General features: G+C 37.2%; 1 protein-coding gene across 1 annotated transcript in view; it reads left to right on the top strand.

Moving 5' to 3' along the window:
• The first annotated feature begins 8803 nt into the window (after nt 1-8803).
• The window catches only part of LOC137095728 (F-box only protein 50-like), a 14260-nt gene continuing 5768 nt past the window's right edge, over nt 8804-17295 (top strand). Inside the window, exons 1-4 of the mRNA XM_067462534.1 lie at nt 8804-9132; nt 14118-14186; nt 14435-14516; nt 16275-16370. Coding sequence (XP_067318635.1) covers nt 8961-9132; nt 14118-14186; nt 14435-14516; nt 16275-16370 — 419 coding nt within the window. The 5' untranslated portion in view covers nt 8804-8960. The remainder of the gene's footprint in view (nt 9133-14117; nt 14187-14434; nt 14517-16274; nt 16371-17295) is intronic.

Genomic DNA, 17295 nt, shown 5'->3' with positions numbered 1-17295 from the left:
CAGAAATATGTGTTTTCTGATGGTCTTTGGTGACCCCTCTGACCCCTTCTCACGACCCCCTCAGGGGTCCCGACCTCCAGGTTGAGAAACGCGGCTTTAGAAGCTTGGAAAGTTTAACAAAGTTCTTTATTGGTGCAAAAAATCAGTCAAATACCTCTTAAATCTTCAACAAATCAACCAAATATTTCTTAACTTGTCCACATTGGACAGGCAACTTGCTTCATGAACTGTTTCTTTCTTCTATGAGGGAAATCCTTTTGACCCCTCCCTGGGCAATCTGTGCTTTAGGCTTACCTGGCGTGGGACCCTACTCCTGGTTCCTATTTGCTTTATGGGTACCCGAGTAGACCTTACCAGCTAAAACTCTGAATATTTTCCAGCTGGAGTCCTTTGGATGCAGGCAAAACGTCAGGAGAGAATGCCTCTAGACCATGGCCATATAGCCCCGAAAAAACCTACAACAACCCAATTTAATCAACTTTTCCCATGTTTTTCTGATAGAAACAATTAGGAAGTGACATTTATAACCCAGGAACAAACACTAAAACATCCTAATAATAATATATCCCACTACTAATAATAATAATAATAATAATATAATGCAATAATAATAATAATAATAATAATAATAATAATAATAATGTTGACAAATCCCAAATGTAGACTCTGCAAGGAAGCAGGCGAAACAATAGATCCCATCCTCAGCTGCTGCAAGAAGATTGTGCAGACAAATTACAAGGAGAGGCACAACACCAATATAATATAATGCAATAATAATAATAATAATAATAATAATAATAATAATAGAAAAGTCAATGACAGATCCCAAATGTAGACTCTGCAAGGAAGCAGGCGAAACAATTGTTTCCATCCTCAGCTGCTGCAAGAAGATCGCACAGACAAATTACAAGCAGAGGCACAATACCAATATAATATAATGCAATAATAATAATAATAACAATAATAATAATAATAATAGAAAAGTCGACGAAAAATCCCAAATGTAGACTCTGCAAGGAAGCAGGCGAAACAATAGACCCATCCTCAGCTGCTGCAAGAAGATCGCGCAGACAAATTACAAGCAGAGGCATAACACCAATATAATATAATGCAATAATAATAATAATAATAGAAAAGTTGATGACAGATACCAAATGTAGACTCTGCAAGGAAGCAGGCGAAACAACAGATCCCATCCTCAGCTGCTGCAAGAAGATAGCGCAGACAGACTCCAAACAGAGGCACAACACCAATATAATATAATGCAATAATAATAATAATAATAATAATAATAGAAAAGTCGATGACAAATCCCAAATGTAGATTCTGTAAGGAAGCAGGCGAAACAATAGATCCCATCCTCAGCTGCTGCAAGAAGATCGCGCAGACAAATTACAAGCAGAGGCACAACACCAATATAATATAGTGCAATAATAATAATAATAATAATGATAATAGAAAAGTCAATGACAGATTCTAAATGTAGACTCTGCAAGGAAGCAGGCGAAACAATAGATCCCATCCTCAGCTGCTGCAAGAAGATAGCACAGACAGACTCCAAACAGAGGCACAACACCAATATAATATAATGCAATAATAATAATAATAATAGAAAAGTCGATGACAAATCCCAAATGTAGATTCTGCAAGGAAGCAGGTGAAACAATAGATCCCATCCTCAGCTGCTGCAAGAAGATCGCGCAGACAAACTACAAGCAGAGGCACAACACCAATATAATATAATGCAATAATAATAATAATAATAATAATAATAAAAAAGTCGACGAAAAATCTCAAATGTAGATTCTGCAAGGAAGCAGGTGAAACAATAGATCCCATTCTCAGCTGCTGCAAGAAGATCGTACAGACAAATTACAAGCAGAGGCACAACAACAATATAATGTAATGCAATAATAATAATACTAATAATAATAGAAAAGTTGATGACAGATCCCAAATGTAGACTCTGCAAGGAAGCAGGCGAAACAATAGATCCCATCCTCAGCTGCTGCAAGAAGATCGCGCAGACAAACTACAAGCAGAGGCACAACACCAATATAATATAGTGCAATAATAATAATAATAATAATAATAGAAAAGTCAATGACAGATTCTAAATGTAGACTCTGCAAGGAAGCAGGCGAAACAATAGATCCCATCCTCAGCTGCTGCAAGAAGATAGCACAGACAGACTCCAAACAGAGGCACAACACCAATATAATATAATGCAATAATAATAATAATAATAATAATAGAAAAGTCGATGACAAATCCCAAATGTAGATTCTGTAAGGAAGCAGGCGAAACAATAGATCCCATCCTCAGCTGCTGCAAGAAGATCGCGCAGACAAATTACAAGCAGAGGAACAACACCAATATAATATAATGCAATAATAATAATAATAATAATAATAATAATAATAGAAAAGTCAACGACAGATCCCAAATCTAGACTCTGCAAGGAAGCAGGCGAAACAATAGATCCCATCCTCAGCTGCTGCAAGAAGATCGCGCAGACAAATTACAAGCAGAGGAACAACACCAATATAATATAATGCAATAATAATAATAATAATAATAGAAAAGTCAACGACAGATCCCAAATCTAGACTCTGCAAGGAAGCAGGCGAAACAATAGATCCCATTCTCAGCTGCTGCAAGAAGATCGCACAGACAAATTACAAGCAGAGGCACAACACCAATATAATATAATGCAATAATAATAATAATAATAATAATAATAATAGAAAAGTCGATGACAAATCCCAAATGTAGATTCTGCAAGGAAGCAGGTGAAACAATAGATCCCATCCTGAACTGCTGCAAGAAGATCGCGGAGACAAATTACAAGCAGAGGCACAACACCAATATAATATGATGCAATAATAATAATAATAGAAAAGTCGTCAAAAAATCTCAAATGTAGATTCTGCAAGGAAGCAGGCGAAACAATAGATCCCATCCTCAACTGCTACAAGAAGATCACGCAGACAAACTACAAGCAGAGGCACAACACCAATATAATATAATGCAATAATAATAATAATAATAATAATAATAATAATAATAGAAAGGTCGATGACAGATCCCAAATGTAGACTCTGCAAGGAAGCAGGCGAAACAATAGATCCCATGCTCAGCAGCTGCAAGAAGATCGTGCAGACAAATTACAAGCAGAGGCACAACACCAATATAATATAATGCAATAATAATAGTAACAGTAATAATAATAATAGAAAAGTCGACGACAGATCTCAAATGTAGACTCTGCAAGGAAGCAGGCGAAACAATAGATCCCATCCTCAGCTGCTGCAAGAATATCGCACAGACAAACTACAATAGAGGCACAACACCAATATAATATAATGCAATAATAATAGTAACAGTAATAATAATAATAGAAAGATCGACGACAGATCTCAAATGTAGACTCTGCAAGGAAGCAGGCGAAACAATCGATCCCATCCTCAGCTGCTGCAAGAAGATTGCCTAGACAAATTACAAGCAGAGGCACAACACCAATATAATATAATGCAATAATAATAATAATAATAATAGAAAAGTCAACGACAGATCCCAAATCTAGACTCTGCAAGGAAGCAGGCGAAACAATAGATCCCATCCTCAGCTGCTGCAAGAAGATCGCGCAGACAAATTACAAGCAGAGGCACAACACCAATATAATATAATGCAATAATAATAACAATAATAATAATAATAATAATAATAATAGAAAAGTCAATGACAGATCCCAAATGTAGACTCTGCAAGGAAGCAGGCAAAACAATAGATCCCATCCTCAGCAGGTGGGGTCTATCTGTCAGGTGTTGCAGAAGTCCAGGTGAAAAGGTGTCAAGGTGGGGTGTGTTAATAGCTAAGCTCTCCTATGATTGAGGGAATCCAAAGAAATACTATTCATCTTGGGGTGGGCTTACCTGTGCATCTCTGTGATAACATTATAGACATCAAGTGGAGTCTACCTGTCAGGTGTGGCGGAAGCCCAGGTGAAAAGGTGTCAAGGTGGAGTCTGTTAAAGGTAAAGCTCTCCTATGAATGAGGGAATCCAAAGACATACTATTCATCTCGGGGTGGGCGTACCTTTGCATCTCTAGGATAACATTATAGACATCAAGTGGGGTCTACCTGTCAGGTGTGGCGGAAAGGCAGATGAAAAGGTGTCAAGATGGGGTGTGTTAATGGCTAAGCTCTCCTATGAATGAGGGAATCCAAAGACATACTATTCATCTTGGGGTGGGCTTACCTGTGCATCTCTAGGATAACATTATAGACATCTGGTGGGGTCTACCTGTCAGGTGTAGAAGGTGTCAAAGTGGGGTGTGATAATGACTACGCTCTCCTATGAATGAGGGGATCCAAAGAAATACTATTCATCTTGGGGTGGGCTTACCTGTGCATCTCTATTATAACATAGACATCAAGTGGGGTCTACCTGCTAGGTGTTGCAGAAGCCCAGGTGAAAAGGTGTCAAGGTGGGGTGTGTTAAAGGCAAAGCTCTCCTATGAATGAGGGAATCCAAAGACATACTATTTATCTTAGGGTGGGCTTACCTGTGCATCTCTATGATAACATTATAGACATCAGGTGGGGTCTACCTGTCAGGTGTTGCAGAAGCCCAGGTGAAAAAGAATCAGGGTGGAGTCTGTTAAAGGCAAAGCTCTCCTATGAATGAGGGAAGCCAAAAAAACACACTATGACTGTGTGGGGTGGGCGTACCTGTGCAGGTGATCCAAATGCCTTGGGCCCCAGTCATGGATTCCTGCAATTTCCGCTGGGTTTGGCCAGGTGTTACCTGTCACCTGCAGAACCTGTTTGCTGGGTGGTTTCTTTCTCCTTGGAATTTAAAGAAAAATACTTTTTGAAAAATGAGGTGGGGAGAACAAGGGCTTTGCTCACATTCAATGACCAGGTAATCGGGACTTTTGTAACTTTAAGGAGTGTGGAAACGGCATTCGAGCCTTGAGGGCAAGCTTGAGGTCATCCAGACAGACCTGATGTCAACGTAGATGGCATATCATGTCTGTCTGGATGGCCTCAATGACCTGGGTTATCAATGTCATTGCCTAATGGGTTCTATTATGCAAACATGGGAAAAGTTGATTAAACTGCCATCACTTTGTTCTTTGCGAGAGGGACATTTCTACTCCAGAAACTTTGTTGTGGCGGCTGCGGTTGAATTGTTTGAGACTAGTGGGTTAAACCGCTGAGCTGCTGAACTTGCTGACCAAAAGGTTGCAGGTTCGAATCCGGGGAGGGGCATGAGCTCCCACTGTTAGCCCCAGCTTCTGCCAAACATGCAAATGTGAGTAGATCAATAGGTACTGCTTCTGTGGGAAAGTAACGGCACTCCATGCAGTCATGCCGGCCACATGACCTAGGAGGTGTCTATGGACAATGCTGGCTCTTCAGCTTAGAAATGGAGGTGAGGACCAACTCCTAGAGTCAGACTCGACTACACTAAATGTCAAGGGAAACCTTTATGTTTACCTTAGTAATACATCCCAATACTAATAGTACTAAGATCATCCCAATAATGACAAGAATAGTAAAAGTAATAATATATCCCAGTACTAATAGTAATAATATCCAACAACAGTAACAACAATATACTACTACTATAATATAATATAACATACTATAATATACTACTAATAATATAATATAACCTAATATCATCCCAATAATCATCCCAATAATGACAACAATAATAATACTAATAGTAATAATATCCAACAACAACAGTACCAACAACAATATACTACTATTACTATAATATAATATAATATAATATAATATAACATACTATAATATACTACTAATAATATAATATAACCCAATATCATCCCAATAATCATCCCAATAATGACAATAATAAAAGTAATAATAATATATCCCAGTACTAATAGTAATAATATCCAACAACAACAGTAACAACAATATACTACTACTACTATAATATAATATAACATAATATACTACTAATAATATAATATAACCCAATATCATCCCAATAATCATCCCAATAATGACAATAATAAGAGTAATAATAATATATCTCAGTACTAATAGTAATAATATCCAACAACAACAGTAACAACAACAATATACTACTACTATAATATAATATAATATAATATAATATACTACCAATAATATAATATAACCCAACAACAACATATCCTAACAATACATCCCAATACTAATACTATAATATATCACAATAATAACGATAAATAATGTAATCAACAGCTGTATAATATATGCCATCTAGATTTACATTAGACCAATCAGGTCTGGTAACAACAAACAACAACAACAACAACAATAATAATCCCAGTACTAATACTACTAATAATATAATATAACCTAAACCTAATAATAATAATAATAATAATAATAATAATCCCAGTACTCCCTCTTGTGGGGAGAAGGGTGGGATAGAAGTGTACTAAATAAATAATATAATATAATATAATATAATATAACCCAATAATAATAATAAATCCCAGTACTAATACTACTAATAATATAACCCAATAATAATAATAATAATAATAAATCCTAGTACTATTACTAGTAATATAATTCCCAGTACTAATACTACGAATAATATAATATAACCCAATAATAATAATAATAATAATAATAATAATAATAAATTGCAGTACTAATACTACTAATAATATAATCCAATAATAATAATAATAACAATAATAATAATAATAAATCCCAATACTAATACTACTAATAATATAATATAACCCAATAATAATAATAAATCCCAGTATTAATACTACTAATAATATAATATAACCCGATAATAATAATAAATCCCAGTATTAATACTACTAATAATACAATATAACCCAATAATAATAATAATAATAATAATAATAAATCCCAGTACTAATACTACTAATAATATAATATAACCTAATAATAGTAATGAATCCCAATACTAATACTACTAATAATATAATATAACCCAAAAATAATAATAAATCTCAGTACTAATACAACTCATAATATAATATAACCCAATAATAATATTAAATCCCAGTTCTAATACTACTAATAATATAATGTAACCCAATAATAATAATAATAATAATAATTTGCAGTACTAATACTACTAATAATATAATATAACCCAATAATAATAATAATAATAATTTGCAGTACTAATACTACTAATAATATAATATAACCCAATAATAATAATAATAATAATAATAATTTGCAGTACTAATACTACTAATAATATAATATAACCCAATAATAATAATAATAATAATAATAATAAATCCCAGTACTAATACTACAACTAATATAATATAACCCAATAATAATAATCCCAATACTAATACTACTAATAATATAATATCACCCAATAATAATAATAAACCCCAGTACTAATACTACAACTAATATAATATAACCCAATAATAATAATAAATCCCAGTATTAATACTACTAATAATACAATATAACCCGATAATAATAATAAATCCCAGTATTAATACTACTAATAATACAATATAACCCAATAATAATAATAATAATAATAATAATAAATCCCAGTACTAATACTACTAATAATATAATATAACCTAATAATAATAATGAATCCCAATACTAATACTACTAATAATATAATATAACCCAAAAATAATAATAAATCTCAGTACTAATACAACTCATAATATAATATAACCCAATAATAATAATAATAATAATAATTTGCAGTACTAATACTACTAATAATATAATATAACCCAATAATAATAATAATAATAATAATAATAATAATAATTTGCAGTACTAATACTACTAATAATATAATATAACCCAATAATAATAATAATAATAATAATAATAATTTGCAGTACTAATACTACTAATAATATAATATAACCCAATAATAATAATAAATCCCAACACTAATACTATTAATAATATAACCCAATAATTATAATAATAATAATAATAATAATAAATCCCAGTACTAAAACAACTCATAATATAATATAACCCAATAATAACAATAATAATAAATCCTAGTACTAATACTACGAATAATATAATATAACCCAATAATAATAATAATAATAATAATAATAATAAATCCCAGTACTAATACTACAACTAATATAATATAACCCAATAATAATAATCCCAATACTAATACTACTAATAATATAATATCACCCAATAATAATAATAAACCCCAGTACTAATACTACAACTAATATAATATAACCCAATAATAATAATAATAATAATAAATCCTAGTACTAATACTACTAATAATATAATATACCCCAATAATAATAATAATAATAATAATATAACCCAATAATAATAATAATCCCAATAGTAATACTACTAATAATATAATATCACCCAATAATAATAATAAATCCCAATACTACTAACAACATAATATAACCCAATAATAATAATAATAATAATAATAAATCCCAGTTCTAATACTACAACTAATATAATATAACCCAATAATAATAATAATAATACCCCACAATAATAATAATAATAATAATAACATATCCTAATACTAATACTACAATATATCACAACAATTATGATAAATAAATGTATACGCCAGCTGGATACGCCATCGATGTTGACATCAGACCAATCAGGTCTGTCTAGATGACCTCAAGCTTGCCCTCAAGGCTTTCGAATGCAACAGGGTGGGGATTGTGGGCTGGCTTTGTACAAAAAGCTCTACTTAAGGCCTCCTCCCAGCCTTTGGTTCAGGTTGAGTTCCTCCTATAAATCAATGTTTGGTTCCTGTTGAGTTTGTGTGTGTTGTTCCTGCAAGGGAAGGGCCTGCTTCACCTGCTTCACCTGCCCGGAGGAGCAACCTGTGGGTGCTTGTGCGGTCTCCTTACCTTTCCCATTGGAAAGGCCGGGCACTCATGGCAGCCCCCCAAAAGGAGGCTTTGGGGTCTCCTGATTGGCAGCAACGCTTTGAGTCCAAATGGGGCCTGAGGGCGAAAGGGGTCCCACTCCCCAAAGATCCAGACTGGGAGGCTTTGTGGAAGCGGAAACCCTTCCAAAGGAACCTTTTGCAGAACCCCAACCCTGAAGGTAAGCAATGCATGGAGTAGCCCTCCAGGTGTTTTGGACTTCAACTCCCACAATTCCTAACAGCCGGCAGGCTGTTAGGAATTGTGGGAGTTGAAGTCCAAAACACCTGGAGGGCCAAACTTGGCCCACACCTGTACACCTGTAGTGTAATGATAATGATAATAATAATATCTTTTTGTTGCATAGTGTAATGGTTGCATTTGAACAGGTGCAGATGGCCATCTGTCAGGAGTGCTTTGATTGGGTTTTACTATATAGCAGTGGTTGGACTAGATGACCTTTGGTGGTCTCTTCCAGTTCTATAACTCTACAGTTTGATACTGTGTTAGCTGCCCTTGCTCAATGCTATCGCATCCTGGGAGTTATAGTTTGGGTTTTCTTTCTCAGCAGACAGGAACATCATAAACATAAACATCATAAAACTTAGGTGCATTCAACACTATAGAGTTAATGCAGTTTGAGCTGCTTTAAATGCCATGGCTCAGAGACTATGGAATTGTGGGAGTTATAGTTTGGCGAAGCACTAGTGGTCTTTGCTAGATGAGAGCAAAGGCCTTGTAAAACTACAACTCCCAGAATCCTATTACATTGAGAAATGGCAGTGACAGAACTGCTTTTATTCCACAGTGTAGAGGCAACTTCAATGGCAATAGTTGATCTTATCCTAGCGTTGAGCTTCTGTGTTTATAAACACAATAAACAAACACAATAAAACACAATATAATATAATTTAATAATATAATATAATCTATATAAATAAAAATGTAATGTTCGTTTGTGGGATTAACATAACTTAAAAACCACTGGGCGAATTGACACGAAATTTGGACACAATACCTATATCAAGCCAATGAGTGGCCATCACTAAAAAAATGATTTTGTCATTTGGGAGTTGTATTTGCTGGGATTTATAGTACACCTACAATCAAAAAGCATTCTAAACTCCACCAATGATGGAATTGAACAAATCCTGGGACACAGAACTCCGATGACCAACAGAAAATACTTGTCTATAAAGCTATTGTCCTCCCAACCCTGCTCTACGCTTGCGAAACGTGGACTGTCTACAGACATCAACATCGACACCGAAATACAACACCGCCAAAGCTCTGCGAATGCAGCATTTTCCCGAATGAAGCAGAGAGTGTTTGAGGACCGTGACATCCGTAGGGATATCAAGGCGCTTGTCTATAAAGCCATTCTCCTCCTAACCCTGCTCTACGCCTGCGAAACGTGGACTGTCTACAGACATCAATATTGAGACTGAAATACAACACCGCCTGAGCTCTGTGAGTGCAGCATTTTTCCGAATGAAGCAGAGAGTGTTTGAGATCCGGGACATCCGTAGGAAGACCAAGGGACTTGTTTATAAAACTATTGTTCTCTCAACCCTGCTATACGCCTGCGAAAGGTGGACTGTCTACAGACATCAACATTGAGACTGAAATACAACACCGCCTGAGCTCTGTGAGTGCAGCATTTTTCCGAATGAAGCAGAAAGTGTTTGAGGACCGGGACATCCGTAGGGATATCAAGGTGCTTGACTATAAAGCTATTGTCCTCCCAACCCTAATCTACGCCTGCGAAACGTGGACTGTCTACAGACATTAACATCGACACCGAAATACAACAGCGCCTGAGCTCTGCGAGTGCAGCATTTTTCTGAATGAAGCAGAGAGTGTTTGAGGACCGGGACATCCGTAGGGACACCAAGGTGCTTGTCTATAAAGCTATTGTCCTCCCAACCCTAATCTACGCCTGTGAAACATGAACTGTCTACAGACATCAACATTGAGACTGAAATACAACACCGCCTGAGCTCTGCGAGTGCAGCATTTTTCTGAATGAAGCAGAGAGTGTTTGAGGACAGGGACATCCGTAGGGACACCAAGGTGCTTGTCTATAAAGCTATTGTCCTCCCAACCCTAATCTACGCCTGTGAAACATGAACTGTCTACAGACATCAACATTGAGACCGAAATACAACAGCGCCTGAGCTCTGTGAGTGCAGCATTTTTCCGAATGAAGCAGAGAGTGTTTGAGGACCGGGACATCCATAGGGAGACCAAGGTGCTTGTCTATAAAGCTATTGTCCTCCCAACCCTGCTATACGCCTGCGAAACGTGGACTGTCTACAGACGTCACATGCAACTCCTGGAACGATTCCATCAGCACTGCCTCTGGAAAATCCTGCAAATGTCTTGGGAAGACAGGCGGACAAACGTCAGCGTGGTGGAAGAAGCAAAGACCACCAGCATTGAAGCGATGCTCCTTTGCCATCAACTCCGCTGGACCGGCCACGTTGTCTGGATGCCCGACCACCGGCTCCCAAAGCAGTTGCTGTACTCCAAACTCAAGAATGGAAAATGGAATGTTGGTGGGCAGCAAAAGAGATTGAAAGATGGGCTCAAAGCCTACCTTCAAAACTCTGGCATAGACACTGAGAACTGGGAAGCCCTGGCCCTTGAGCGCTCCAGCTGGAGGTCAGCTGTGACCAGCAGTGCTGCAGAATGTGAAGAGGCACAAATGGAGGATGAAAGAGCGAAACGTGCCAAGAGGAAGGCACGTCAAGTCAACCCTGACTGGCACCGCCTTCCACCTGGAAACCGATGCCCTCACTGCGGGAGAAGATGCAGGTCAAGAATAGGGCTCCACAGCCACCTATGGACCCACCCCCAGGACACCGAACTTGGAGGACCATCATCCTCAGACTACGAGGGATCGCCTAAGTAAGTAAGTAAGTAAGTAATCAAGGCAATAAATCCATTGATACCCTGGCTCTCTCCTAATCCGTATGCCAAAGATAACAACAGCGAAACGACAATAACTCCATACCAATGCCTTTCCTAAACTTCATGTCAATCTCTGGACAGACAGACACCTCCCTGGCAGGAAAAACAACACACAGTCACAACAGATGACATTGCATGACTGTTTTCTGTGCCACCCCCAAAACCAGTCGGTTTGCATCTACACAGTCGAACGATTGCAGTTTGACCACACTTTGAACTGCCGTGACTCAATAATTATGGAATCTGGGGAGATGTGGTTTTACAAGGCCTTTCTCCCACCAAAACTACAACTCCCAGCCTTCCATAGCACTGATTCACAGCAATTCCGACAGTGATGTCAAACTGCATCAATAATTCCCTGGGTTTGCTGGAGCAGTTCTCACTTAAAGGGACAGTGGAGCATAGGGTTGCTGTGAGTTTTCTGGGCTGTGTGGCCATGTTCCAGCAGCATTCTCTCCTGATGTTTCGCCTGCATCTGTGGCTAGTGGCATCTTCAGAGGTTCTGTTGGCAGTGAAGCAAGTGCGGTGTATACATATCTGTGGAATAATGTTTAAGGTGGGAGAAAGAAACTTTGTAGTTTTAAGCAAGCGTGACTGTTGCAATGAGCAAGCTTGAATATCATTGAAGTTTGCAAAGTCAACCAGTGAGGGTATCTGCATAGAGGTAGCCTGGCTGTTGTTGCCTGGAGGCGCCCTCTGTTTGGGAGGTTTGCTCGCACTTGATCGCTTGCTGTCTGGAGCTTGAACATCATTGAGTTGCCATGAAGTTTGCAAAGTCAACCAGCGAGGGTATCTGCATAGAGGTAGCATGGCTGTTGTTGCCTGGAGGCGCCTCTGTTTGGGAGGTGTTTGCTGGCACTTGATTGCCTGCAGATACCCTCACTGATTGAGTTTGCTAACTTCATGGCTACTGAATTCTAATCAAGCTTGCTTTTGAAATACTCACACATTCTTCAAACAGACAAGGGTTCTTTTTCCCACCTTGGACATTATTCCACAGTGATCTATAACATACACACTCCCCTAGCCTCACTACCTTTATACAGAGACCCTCACTGATTGACTTTGCAGCTGCAAGGCTACTCAAAGCTATTAAAGCTTGTTTGTTGTATGATCCACACTTGCTTCAAACAGACAAGGGATCTTTCTCCCACAGATATATATACACCCACTCCACTTGCTTCACTACCTCTATACAGAGACCCTCACTGATTGCCTTTGCAAACTTCATGACTACTCCGTGCTATTTAAGCTTGCTCATTGCAACATCCACACTTGCTTCAAACACACAAGGGTTCTTTCTCCCACCCTGGACACTATTTCACAAATGTGTGTGTGTGCGCGTGTACACACATCACTACCTCTATTCAGAGACCCTCACTGACTGATTTTGCAGTTTCATGGCTACTCAATGCTAATCAAGCTTGGAAATAGCAACATTGACATTTGCTTCAAACAGACAAGGGTCCTTTCTCCCACAGATATATCTACACTGCACTTGCTTCACTATCTCTATGCAGAGACCCTCACTGATTGACTTTACAAACTTCCTGGCTACTCAGTGCTATTCAAGCTTGTTCATTGCAACATCCACACTTGCATCAAACAGACATGGGATCTTTCTCCCAGAGATAGATAGATAGATAGATACACATATACACACTCTACTTGCTTCACTACCTCTATGCAGAGACTCTTACTGACTGACTTTGCAGCTGTAAGGCTACCCAATGCTATTCAAGCTTGCAACATCCACACTTGCCTCAAACAGACAAGGGTTCTTTCTCCCAGAGAGAGAGAGAGAGAGAGAGAGAGAGAGAGATACACATACACACACTCCACTTGCTTCACTACCTCTATGCAGAAACTCTCACTGATTGACTTTTCAGCTTCAAGGCTACTTAATGCTAATCAAGCTTGCAAATTGCATTATTTCCCAGATATACAGAGATACATATATATACTCCACTTGCCTCATTTCCAACAGACCTCTGAAGAGGCCGTTCGCCACAGATGCAGGCAAAACGTCAGGAGAGAATGCTGCAGGAACACAGCCACAGAATCCAAAAAACTCACAGCAACCCAACGATTCCAACAATGAAAGCTTTCGACAACACAAGTGGCTGAGAGTTGCATTTAGCATAATTCATAAATTTGGGGAGATCAATATTATTTTTGCTTTCTTTGACACAGGGGTGAATGTTTCGGAGCCCGCTCCATCTTGCCAACCGCAGAAAAATTGCAAGCTTCCAGACTCCAAAGGTTGGTAATTTTTTGGGGGGGTTGTCCAGGTTTGTTTGGGGTTTCTAGACGTTAAGATGCATCCGCATTGGAGGAATTAGCGCAGTTTGATGTCACTTTCAATGCCACAGCCTAGGGTTCCATAGCCTTGAGCCATTGGCATTGAAAGTGACATCAAACTGGATTTTGGATGCAGATGTTTACAGGACTAAATTGACCTTTTTAATATCCTTTTTTGGGGGGTCTTTTTCGTTCTGTCCCCCAATCAGACATTTTCAAAGGCTGGGAAATTAGCACCGAAAGGCTCCCATCGGATCAGTTGGAAACTCCCCTTGCATTGCCGCAATATAGGTGAGTGTTTGGGGTGTTTAGGGATAATGGGATATGTAGTCCAGAAAGGATATGGGGGAGGGGGGGTTAAGACATGTTCAGTAAAGTCTTCCATCATGACTTTCTTCCCCTTGTGTGATTAAATATAACCAAGGTTGAGAGAGCGGTTCCTCGCTCATGCTGATTGGGGATGTTGGGATATGTAGTCCAGAAAGGCTATTTTTGGGGGGGGGGGGGTTAAGCCATGTTCAATAAAGTCTTCCATCATGACTTTCTTCCCCTTGTGTGATTAAATATAACCAAGGTTGAGAGAGCGGTTCCTCGCTCATGCTGATCGGGGATGTTGGGATATGTAGTCCACAAAGGACACTCTTGGGGTGAAGTCACATCTGAGCAGGTCACTTCCTTCCATTGTTACTTTTATGTGCTACCCAAACATATCCTGATTCTGACCAATCAATCGGTTCCCTCGCCTATGCTGGCCAGGGGGTGCTGGGATATGTAGTCCGCAAAGGACATGTTCTCAATTAAGCACCCTCAAGATACTGCTTTCAAGAAAATATAAATCTTGATGCTGGCCCATGGGGTGAGGGGGGGGGGGGAGGGGAGGGAGATTCCCCACCTATGCTGGCCAGGGGATGTTGGGATATGTAGTCCAAAAAGACTTCTTTCTCAATTAAAGCATATCCAATAAGTGTTTTCAACCCAATATAGAGCTTGATTCTAGCCCATGGGCTTTGAGAGAAAGAGAGAGGTACCTCACATATGCTGGTCAGGGGATGCTGGGATATGTAGTCCACAAGGACCCATTCTCAATTAAAGCATACCCAAGATAGTGTTTTCAACCCAATATATATCCTGACTCTGGCACATGGGCTGAGAGAGGGGGGGGGTCCTTACCCATGACGGCCAGTGGCTGCTGGGATATGTAGTCCACAAAGGACACTTTCTCAATTAAAGCACACCCAAGATAGTGCTTTCAATTTAATATATATCCTGATTCTGATCCAGGAGCTGAGAGAGAGGAGTGGCTCCTTATCCATGCTGACCAGGGGATGCTGGAATATGTAGTCCACAAAGGACACTTTCTCAAAGTACACCCAATATAGTGTTTTCAACTTAATATATATCCTGATTCTGGCCCATAGGCTGTGAGAGAGAGAAGTCCCTTACCCATGCTGTCCAGGGGATGCTGGGATATGTAGTCCACATAGGACACTTTTTCAATTAAAGTACACCCAAGATAGTGCTTTCAACCCAATATATATTTTGATGCTGGCCTGTAGGCAGAGAGAGAGAGAGGTTTCTCACTTGGTCAAGGGATGCTGGGATATGTAGTCCACAAAAGGACACTTTCTCAGTTAAACCACACCCAAGATAGTGCTTTCAACTTAATGTATATCTTGATTGTGGCCCGTGGGCTGAGAGAGAGAGAGAGAGGTCCCTTACCCATGCTGGACAGGGGATGCTAGGATATGTAGTCCACAAAGGACACTTTCTCAAAGCACACCCAATATAGTGTTTTCAACCCAATACATCCTGATTCTGGTCCATGGGCTGAGAGTGAGGTTTCTCACTTGGCCAGGGGATACTGGGATATGTAGTCCACAAAGGACACCTTCTCGGTTAATGCACATCCAAGAGGGTTAGTTCCTTCCATCATGGCTTTCTTTTCCATGTGTCAACCATCAGTCTATCTGTATATCCGTCTGTCTATCTCTTGTTTGTGGTTCTCCCTGTGGTCCTCCTTGGCCCACTCACTTTGCCTGCCTTTTGCAGCTGGTGCGTCAAGCAACAAACCGTCGATCTTTTGGCCGAAGGACTTTGGAAGGAGCTGCTGGATCAATACCAGCCGGATATCACCGTCATGGACTGGTAAAAGGGCTGCCCTTTGCTCATATGGCTCTATACATTGTTTGGTAGCATTGGGATTTGTAGTCTAGGGCAGCGGTTATGCACGACCAAGGGATACTGGGATATGTAGTCTGCAAAAGCAAATGCCTGCAGCCTCTCTTCGCTTGTCTATACCAATTCTAATACTCATAATATATTCAAATATAATAATAATAGAATATTATAATATATATTATTATATAATATATAATATTATATATATTATATATTATTATAATATATTAAAATAATAATATAATAATATTATATATATATTATATTATAATATATATTATTATATTTTATATATATTATTATATTTTATATATATTATTATATTATAATATATATTATAATATTCTATTATAATATTTTATTATTATTATATTGGAATATATTTATGAGTATAATAATATCATAATATTATATATTATATATTATATATTTTTATATATTATTATGTTATAATATATATCATAATATTCTATTACAATATTTTATTATCATTATATTGGAATATATTTATGAGTATAATAATATAATATTATATACATAATATATTATATATATTATATTTTATATATATTATTATATTATAATATATATTATAATATTCTATTATAATATTTTATTATTATTATATTGGAATATATTTATGAGTATAATAATATCATAATATTATATATTATATATTATAATATATATTATTATATTTTTAATAATATTCTATTATAATATTTTATTATTATATTGGAATATATTTATGAGTATAATAATATCATAATATTATATATAGTATATATTATTATATTTTATATAAATTGTTATATTATAATATATATTATTATATTCTATTATAATATTTATTTATCATTATATTGGAATAAATTTATGAGTATAATAATAT

Source organism: Anolis sagrei, chromosome Y (assembly GCF_037176765.1).
Source record: "Anolis sagrei isolate rAnoSag1 chromosome Y, rAnoSag1.mat, whole genome shotgun sequence".
Classification (NCBI taxonomy): Eukaryota; Metazoa; Chordata; class Lepidosauria; order Squamata; family Dactyloidae; genus Anolis; species Anolis sagrei.
Note: the sequence above shows the minus strand (reverse complement) of the source record. Positions and strands in the feature narration are given on the sequence as shown.